The 10,309-nt window shown below is 34.1% G+C and overlaps 1 protein-coding gene across 1 annotated transcript; it reads right to left on the reverse strand.

Annotated features, from left to right (window-relative positions):
• Positions 1-2,035: 2,035 nt before the first annotated feature.
• On the reverse strand, positions 2,036-10,259 carry slc6a22.2 (solute carrier family 6 member 22, tandem duplicate 2). The gene is made up of 16 exons (XM_082137147.1): positions 9,805-10,259; positions 9,662-9,707; positions 8,305-8,498; positions 6,610-6,744; positions 6,386-6,526; positions 6,226-6,307; positions 5,682-5,814; positions 4,752-4,886; positions 4,522-4,625; positions 4,260-4,384; positions 3,910-4,022; positions 3,678-3,815; positions 3,461-3,563; positions 3,133-3,233; positions 2,673-2,843; positions 2,036-2,466 (listed from the first exon to the last, which is right to left on the reverse strand). Exons 3-16 carry the CDS (start codon positions 8,492-8,494, stop codon positions 2,311-2,313), a joined length of 1,827 nt encoding a protein of 608 aa, XP_081993273.1. The 5' UTR covers positions 8,495-8,498; positions 9,662-9,707; positions 9,805-10,259; the 3' UTR covers positions 2,036-2,310.
• Between the last annotated feature and the right edge of the window lie 50 nt (positions 10,260-10,309).

The raw sequence follows: 10,309 nt of genomic DNA on the forward strand, positions 1-10,309 counted from the left end.
CGGCAAGATTTTTTTAAACGATTTGAACTCTTATGCTAACCAAGGCTGCATTTATTTGTTAAAAAAAAAAAAAAAAAAGACAGTAAAACAGTAAAAGTGTGCTGCTTAATATGTTTGTGGAAACCATGATAAAAAATAAATAAATAAATAATGATTCTTTGATAAACAGAAAGAACTGAATTTATTTTAAATAAAAATAAAAATAAAACAATTGAAGTCTTTCCTGTCACTTTTGAACAATTTATTGCATACTTGCTGAATAAAAGTATTAATTTCTTTAAAAAACAAACAAACAAAACATAACAGAAAATCTTACTAACATCAAACCTTTGAATGGAAGTGTATAACTGCAAATATAACAATTCTATTTCATATTGCCTTAGGCTTTAGGAAAAACACTGAATTCCTTGAAAAAATAAAAGAACTTTGACTTGACAAGAGAATTAGCAACAAATAATGGGTTTATGCCATTGCACATTTAAGCAGACACATCTTTTCTAATATTGATTGCAAATATAAAAATGTACATACAATATATTAAGCAATGCAGTGTACCTGTCCCTTGTATTTGCAGGGACCAAATGTAACAATCAATCCTTTAAAACTCAAATTGTTCAACCACTAATCTGAATATTGGTGTCTATGTTGGTTACAGACCTGGGTCAACTATTGTCCAGTAGATGGAGCTATCCAACAAAGCCCTGCATAGCAAGAGGAGATAGTAATGCACTTGCATGAAGACAGAAATATATTTCTAATGTCCAGCAGGTGGTGCATTCATTTACACATGGACAAGTTTTCTTAATTCTTTATATTTCTTAATTTTAACATCAAGTGCTCAAAATGTCAGTGTTAACTGCATATTTATTATAGCGCAGGAAAATTCTTTCCAGTCCATAAAAATAATTTTAAAAATTCATTAGTTAGCCAGCAGATGGCGATCTTGCATATTTTTCTTGGAAAGTGTATCAGAATATTTTGTCCAACCGAACCATAACAGAAGAAATAATCACATAAAAGTAAAAATTATGTAATTGGGGAAAAAAAGTATCTTGTAAAAAAAAGAAAAAAAAAGGGTAAGCACACAGAAATAACAATTTTGTACAATTGTATACTAATAACTCTAATTTGTAATTTTCACATTTTATACATTTTTGTTTTACATGTCAGACAAACACACTGGAAGCTGAAAAGCGCATGGTTGCCAATCCGCGGAATTGGGCTACTTTTAAACTTTTAAAGGTTTTACATATTTTATAAATTATATTGACTGAAATGCTTGTATTGCAATATTTTATATGCTACCAATGATAATACTGTACTAGATGTTACGTTTCGTGAAGGAGGGACACTGGTAGGGAGCTTTTGAGCTCTGTGTGTGTGTGTGTGTGTGTGTGTGTGTGTGTTTATGATCACTACGATGTATTGGTTTTTAATTTGCATAATAGTGACTGTAAAATGTGTATTTTAGGTATGGGAGCGGCATATTTTGAGTTTTCATGTTTGGGATATGGTCAAAGGGCAACTTTTTGGCTATTTTTGATTGGCCATTGGGCTAGTTTTGTTATGCAGACCTGGCAATCCTGGCCTTCAAGACCTTTTTTGAGGTAACATTTAAAAGCAAAAATAAAAAGCAAACAAGCCTTGTCCTGTCAGAATTCACATATATAATAATTTATTCTCCATACGAACCCTTAATTGATTTAACTGTATGATAAAAAAAAATGAAATGCTTTGATAAACATTAGGCTACTACTATACTTAACCATCATATGATCTTCATTACAGTGCCAATTAAAGCAACACCAAAGATTATTTTGTACCTTAAAATAATGTTTCCAAAATCGTTTCAGTGGTTCATAAACTCGTAACAGGGTGAACGGAACTTCTGCATTCGCTTTGCGACCCTCTATCGGCTATAACCGCACTATCCAAGTATGCCAGATCGGGTAGCGGATCTGTAGTTCGAATGAGACATAAGAAACTACAAATTTGACTTGCTTTACGGCAAGCGTTACAATAAAAAAAAAAAAAATTTCTTTGTTTCTGATGTCGCAATACATCATACTTTCATAAAATCATGCAACATTGTCTGTGGACTTTATTTCCAAAGCCGGTGCTGGATAAACAAATAGCGTGCGTGAGACGGTAAGGTTGCGGTAGGCTAAATTATTTACAACAGCGGTAATGGACAATTCCGCTTCTAACCTGTAAGGGGACCGAAGAGGAAAAGTGCTTTGGTGTTGCTTTAAATGACATGGGTCAAAAATGTTTGTCAGAGGCCAAAAACCAGGTAGAAATAGTGAACAGTCAGACAATGTCTCTGAGAGGTAATGAGTTGGGTGTGTGAACAGTTCGTAAAGTCAATAGGTCTGTGAAGGTCTCAAAAGTAACTGTGTTTAGCTTCTGTTTTGGACGTTTAGGATCTGGCAGGTCTTCAGCAGCAGTACACAAGACTCTTACTCTCTGATTTGAAAAATGTAAAAAAAAACAATAATAAAATAAAAACATTATGCACAGTGTTAATTATTTTGAGAATATATTATAAAAATTAAGATTATATATATACACATATATGTATACATACAGTATATATAATAATAATAATAATAATAATTTATTGACTGCCAACCTCAGTGAAATAATGCAATTGATGCTAGAACTGTCTTTACCTGTCGCATAGACCCTGGAGTGGTGCCTACCAAATAAATCATCCACAGTGGAACAAGTAGGGTGGAGGAAAGGGTGAAGAAGCCACCAATTGCATAGCCCCACCAGGGGTATTCATACACATTGTTGAACTTCAGAGGGGTGTATTTAACCAATGAGAAGATAAACGTTCCCTAAATAGAAAAGAAAGTGAATGCTGAGCAGTGGGAACCCGTCAGTCAGTCTGATATGCTTTGTCACATTGAGTCAATGCACAAAGTCTCAGAATAGGAGAAGGTCTTTCTTGTGTTTTGAAGTGCTATCAGTTTAAAGACAGACACAGGTGACAGGTGTCAGACACAGACTCACAGGTGGCTACAAACCTTCACGTACTGCCCTGAGAGCAGTTTGTGGATACAATATGTAAAAAAGGCCTTTAAAAAGCTTTAGAAAAAGATTTCAAAGATTTTAAATGATACTCACTGTGCAAATAGCTGGTGTTAGATATTTCCAGCAGCACTTCATGAAGGGCCAAGGCCGATATCCAATCATATCCTCAATGCTATCATAGAGACGGTCTGCACCTAAAATGAAAAATTAAATAAAAATTAAATTAAACTCGGAAACACTGTAAATCATTTTTGTTTGTTTGCTTTTAATTGGCTAAGAATTTAATATACTTTTGACTTGGATTAATTACACATCTAAGAAGTTGTTCTCTAAATATTTCAACAGAGGTCGCCAGAGTTGCAAATGCAAACATGCACCATGGTTAAACAGCAAACTTTGCAAAGTCAAACAAATGAATTACCATATACCCATCCAACACAGATGGACTGAAGGATGGCAAAAGTAAGAAGAGTCATTCCACTACATGCGTAATAGTCAAAAAGCTGGAAGACATACAGGCCACCCTAAGAGTAAAACAGATCAAATTGCAGACATAAATAACAGGTACTGCAGGTATGGGTTTTGTTTTTGTGGTTGCTTCAAACCAATCATCTTTGTGTTCTTTGTGTGACTCTCACCTCTGTTACCATTAGCAGACCAAAAAGGAAGCTGGCAGCACATATGAAGAGGAGAAGAAATTTACGCCGATGTCCAATTTGGAAGAAGGAAGGATACATATCCGAGATAGCCGTTACCAGGGCTTCATGATACACAAACTGATACATTAATAGAAAAATCTTTAGGGTATCCGTTCTATGAAGTAATGAATTAAATATAGAAAGATTAGTCTGTATAGCTGCCTGTATTTACCTCGCTATCCAGTCCCAAGAATATGATCATGATAAAGAAGAAGATTGCCCATAACTGAGGGAGGGGCATCAAAGCCACAGCACGGGGATAAGCAATGAACGCCAATCCAGGACCTGCCACAGACAAAAGTTATCAAACAAATCCTTTCCCCTCTTTGAAAACTCTTGACACACACAACCCAATTGCACATAATGTGAGGGGAGTGTTTAATAATGCAAAACAATCTAATTGTGTTTCAGTAGAATAATTGTGTCACCAAGACCAAAAGCAATAATGCTGTATGCTTATTTTTATGCTGTAATAATCTTCACCTGGTTTATGAGAACTCAAGCCTTAAATATGACTTTTACCTGACTCTGCCACCATTGAAATATCTATTCCCTGTTCATCTGCCATGAAGCCCAGAACCGAAAATATAGCAAAACCAGCCACAAAGCTAGTTAAACTGTTGAGCAGACATAAGTATACACAGTCTCTGAAAGACAAATAGCAAAAGACAACATGCGTTGCTAGTGAAATTTGGAATGAAAGGCAAAGAAAATAGACTCATGTCATAATATAGATGTACTTCTGATGTGGAGAGTGTTGCATTAGATCATCTAAAGTAGGTACCTGTAGCAGTTGTTGTCATATTTGTTGTAGCTTCCCAAAGCAGTCAGTACTCCTGTACAAACTCCATATGAGTAAAATATCTGACTGCCTGCATCCATCCACACCTAAAACATCAATTATTATTTTAAAATCCAATAATTCAAAATTCACCAACACATCAACTTTGGGTTTCAACGTTACAAATTTCTTATATTTTCAGAAAAAAAGGGCAAAAGAGAGCAGCTCAGTGCCTGCGGGTCTGTGAGACGTGTTGGATCAGGGTAGAGGTAGTATATGATGCCATTCTTCGCTCCAGGAAGAGTAAGTCCACGGACCAGCAGCACTACCAACATTAAATAGGGAAAAGTGGCAGTGAAGTATACCACCTGAAAACAGGAAGAGAGAGACTGTTTCAGCGTGGTGCTTGCAACACCATGATCATGAGTTTGATTCCCACAGTGCACACATACTGATAACTGATCATACTGATACCTCGAATAAAAAAAAAACATAATTCGATGTAGAATTAAGAAGATGTAGGTTTAACCACATGAAGACTTTTTTTTTTTTTACTAAATCCATAATTTTTTTTTATTTAACTTTTTAACTTAAAAATAAAAAAATCTAATTAAAAACATTTATTTGTTTGTTTGTTTTTGATCAATTCATTACATGTATTTATTTTTAGTTTACCTTTAAAATATATATATTTTTTTTTTAAACAAAACTTTTTCAATTTATTTATAATATTCATAAAAAAAAAAAATTATATATATATATATATATATATATATATAATTTAAATAAATCCATAAAAAGGTATTTATTTATTTATTTGGAAAGTTTACCTTTGAAATTAAGTTAATGTTTTTTTTTTTATACATTTTACAATACAAAAATTTAATTTTATTGCATATTAGTTCTATGTTTAGTCAACGGATGCAAACTTGATGATGTGTAAGTAATTTGAAAGTCACTGTAAAAATGTTTAATTTAAAATGTGTAAATCTGCTTAAAGTTTATTTATTATTATTATTACATTAGTGTACAGTAGCAAACGGGCTAAAACAACAAACATGGGGCACAAAACTTTATGCAAATTCCACTTTCCCGCTCATGGGTAAATATATCTTGCCACTCATTTTGTGTTACATTGTTAAAAAGTTTAGTAAAGTTCTCACCTTGCCTGTAGACTTCACTCCCTTCCACACACAGAAGTAGCAGATGATCCAGGCCAACAGGAGACAGAGTGCCAAGTCCCATCTAACATTACCCATCTGTTCTATTCCCTCAGACAATCCCAAAATTCTTCTCCTGTAGGCATAAAATATGGGATCGTTCTGTTTTACAACCTTTATTGTGATTCACTTTAATTAGCTGGATGCATTTTGTAATCATGTGTTGCCTTAAATGCAAAATTCTGCTTAAAGGGATACTCCACTTTAAAATGAAAATTCTGTCATCATATACTTACCCTCATGTTGTTTCAATCCTTTATGAATTTCTTTCTTCTGCTGAACAGAAAGGAAGATATTTAGAAGAATATCAGTAACCAGACAGTTTCTGGTCTCATTGACTTCCATAGTAGGAAAAAAATATACTATGGAAGTCAATGAGACCAGAAACTGTCTGCTTACTGATATTCTTCTAAATATCTTTCATTTTAAAGTGGAGTATCCCTTTAACACAATCTGGTTTTAATGGGGTGCTATTCCAACAACTTACTCCCAAAACTCAATAACAGGGGATGTGCTTTTCTCTGGAGAATATTCAGTAATGTTGCTCTTGCTGAACTCTTTGCAGTTCTCTAAATAAAGAAAGGCAGTGGTTATTTAAATGACATAACCCAGGATTATAATAATTCACACTGTTCTGTATGGGATACCTGTGTTCCAGTAGTTTTTGCAGCTAGCCCATGGCAGCTCTGAACTGAAGGACGAGAAGAGGTAAAGGAAAGCCCAAGCTAGAATTATGATGTAATAGACTCCAGTATAGAGGACAACGACTTGGCTACCATAACCGAGGCCTATGGGGAGAAAAATGCAAGTGAAGTAAAAAGCAGCAATACAATGATATTGAAAAGTCACTGTATATGAGATCATTGCTCACCTTCAAACAGTGGACAGATCTTCCTCCAGCACGTGATTCCACCCTGACTGGTGAACTGACCCAGTGACGTCTCCAAAAAGAAAAGTGGAATCCCACAGGTGAAGAGAAACAGCACATATGGCACAAAAAACGCCCCTATATGACAGAATGAATAACTCCGATTTATCAACACAGTAATATACACATCAATACTGTTCTTATACAATGTACTGAACTTAGTCGGTTTTAACTCACCCTTATAAAGATAACAAAAAGGGTTTAATAAAATGAAATTATCTAAAATGGTGGTCCACAAATTAATGTTCGATTTCTAAGTAATTTATATGACAAATTAACAACATGTGTTAAACAAAAACACAATATTAAGTTAACTTTAACCAATACTAAAGCAATCATGCAAGTAATAATCAATAATGATTTTAATAATTCAAATATTTTGTAAGCATTTAAGCATGATGTGCTCACCAAGGCTGCATTTATTTGATCAAAGATAAAGAAAAACAGTAACACTGTGAAACATTGGTACAATTTAAAATATCTGTTTTCTATTTTAATGTTTTTTTATGTACTTTATTCCTGTAACGGCAAAGCTGAATTTTCAGCATCATTACTCCAGTCTTAAATGTCGCATTATCCTTCAGAATCAATGATTATTTGGAGCTCAATAAACATTTCTTTATCTCAATGAAGAAAATAGTTGTGCTGCTTCATATTTTTGTGGAAACCGTGATTATTCATTCTTTAAAGGAGCTGTATGTAAGAAATGTATTTCAATTAATCATAAAATGGCCCTGATATGTCACTAGACATTAAGAAATCATGTTCATTTCAGATAATTTCAGATACTTATATCACTGACAACAGTAGTCCGGCCAGGATATTGTCATTTAAATAGTGAAGTTGCAGCCCTCAACTGATGTTGATGTTGTCATCTTGTGTTTTGGCCTGAAGCTCCACCCTCCGGCTATCTACCAATCACGAAGTCAGTAGTGTTTCGGCATCCGGGTTGCCAGCTCAGCTCTAGTTACCACAGCTGCAGCTACAAACGTTCCTGCTGGATCCTGCAGCCTATCTGGCAACCTGGAGTCAGGGGGGAGGGGGAGGGGATACACCGCTCTACAGTAATTTGAAAGTGATTGCAGTACCAGTTTTGGCCACAATCTTACATATGGCTCCTTTAAATAGAAAGTTCACAAGAACAGCATTTATTTGAAACAGAAATAAACAATGTAAAAGTATTTACTGTCACTTTTAGTCAATTAAATGTGTCCTTGCTGAATAAAAGTATTCATTTCTTTCTCCCCAAAAAAAACTTGACCCCAAACTTTAGAAGAGTAGTGCACATTAATGAGTTACTCAAAACCATATTATAAGCCAGAATTAAAAACGTTGGTTTAATAAAAAACAAAACACACTTGTGCATGTATTCATACCACTGTTTGTGTGGTTATTTTTATGCCAATAACACAGAATGTTTGGCACTGATCTTAGGCCCTTAGACCCCAAAATATTAATATTTATATAATAACAAACCTCTATGGAAGAGCCCCTCCTATAACATCGAAACAGCAGAATTTTTTAGTTTTTGTATCTGAGACTTTTTTAAAGAATTTTTTTAATGTTATATTAAGTACATATGATAACTCAAAAACGTAAACACCAAAAAACAGGATTAAATATCAATATTGCACTCACCTCCCCCATTCTTGTAGCACAAGTAAGGAAACCTCCACACATTTCCCAGGCCAATGATGTGCCCTGCAACTGCCAAGATAAACTCCAGCTTGTTGGCCCACTGCTCTCTCTCCTGGGTTTTAGGCCTGGCCTGCACTTGGGCACCATTCATGAGGTTCAACTTCACCTCTGGCCTTGAGCTATGCTCCATGATGCTAATGATGGGTTGAAAAAACAAACACACAAAAAATAAATACATTTACAAAATGAACAACTCTAACCCTATGTTTGTCTTCAGTTGCCTACATTTATAAAATACAAATGCATCTTTTTATTATACTACATCAGTATTGTTTTACTACATGTTTTAAGCACAATATATATTTAATTAATAAGATGCATAATTAATACTGCATTACTTCCACAAATGTAGAGTAGTTGTTATGAAACATATTTCAGGCATTATGAAGAATGGGGCCCATATGTGTTTAGGGTAGATCTGGCCTCATCTGTTGGAAATGATAGTATCAGTGGGCTCTGCAAACAGCTGCACATGTTTCTTTCACGTATTTTTACCTCTTACAAAAACTAATGATAGACCAGTCATTGACTATTGGAATATACAGTATGTCCACATTGGTATACTATACATATACTAACTATAATATAATTTTACTGGTGACACTATACAATAAGGATCATTAGTTAACATTAGTTCATAGTTAACATGAACTAAGAATGAACAATACTTCTACAGCATTTATTTATCTTAGTTAATATTAATTTCAACATTTACTGATAATTTATTAAAATCAAATGTTGTATTTGTTAACATTAGTTAATTTACTATGAACTAACCTGAACAAACAATGAACAGCTGTATTTTTATTAACTTACATTAAAAAAGATTAATACTGTAACAAATGTACTGCTCATTAATAGTTCATGTTAGTTAATACATTAACTAATGTTAACTAATGAACCTTATTGTAAAGTGTTACAATTGTACTATACATACTGTATGCCTATAATTATTATGCAATGTTTTGTTTTGTTTCCAGCCTTAAAATGATGCATATTATCTTGCAACTTCAATTGCAGAAAATGTAATGTAATGTAAATTAGTACGCTCAAGCTTTTTTATTTCATTCATAAATACAGCCCTCATATTGCCATTGCCAGAGGCATCCAAGATCATTTCAACATTTCACCACAAACAGCTTAAAACAAAAAACAGGTTTTTTTAGACACCCACGCTAAAAGTCTTTATATCTCAGGTTTGGTCACCCACACATGTGTATTTAAATAAGATTGCATCATTTATTCTTATATGCTTAAAAAAAATATTGGATAAAAAAATCATAAGAAAGGTGCTTACCTGTTGTGGACACGGTTTTGCTTAAGACATACAGCAGAAACAATGCCTGATTTTTATTTTTTTTGTTGAAAACTACAGCAGTACTGCTGTTTCACAACAATAAAGTGTAACGTAATAATGCAACAAAATAGTAATCAGAATACCTGTGAACTGTGACGAATCCGTTTTGTATGTCCCCTTTATGCAGTGCTTGTATCTAGGTTAGCAGTTCAAAATAATGTCCTCAAAGAGAATGACTGAGGAGTGGCCAAACCTGCTTCAGGAGCTCCTGAACAAGGACTGCTGACCAGGTTTATTATTCTCTGCTTTACAAGTAAATAAAACCATACCAACATGTGTGTGTCCCCTGGCCTGTTTTATGGTATGTTTTCTTAGAGATAAAACAGAAATGTCTTATCAGTGGAGTAACTGGCATCCAATTGGTTTCTTTTTCTTCCCCTACTCTCTCTGGCTTTTTCTAGATCTTTCTCCATCTTTGAGCCTGTCTGACAATATAGCAATAGCTTTCTGAAAAAAATACATTCTACTTTCACCAGTTCTCTCTCAAGTTGAATTAGTAGTAACTGGAAACCTTTCCGTTTGCATTGTCAAATGCATTCAGACAGGAAAGAATGCTGAAATACCTGAATCAAATGTGAATACCTGAAA

The sequence above is a fragment of the Leuciscus leuciscus genome (genome assembly GCF_965113295.1).
Source record: "Leuciscus leuciscus genome assembly, chromosome: 14".
Lineage (NCBI taxonomy): Eukaryota > Metazoa > Chordata > Actinopteri > Cypriniformes > Leuciscidae > Leuciscus > Leuciscus leuciscus.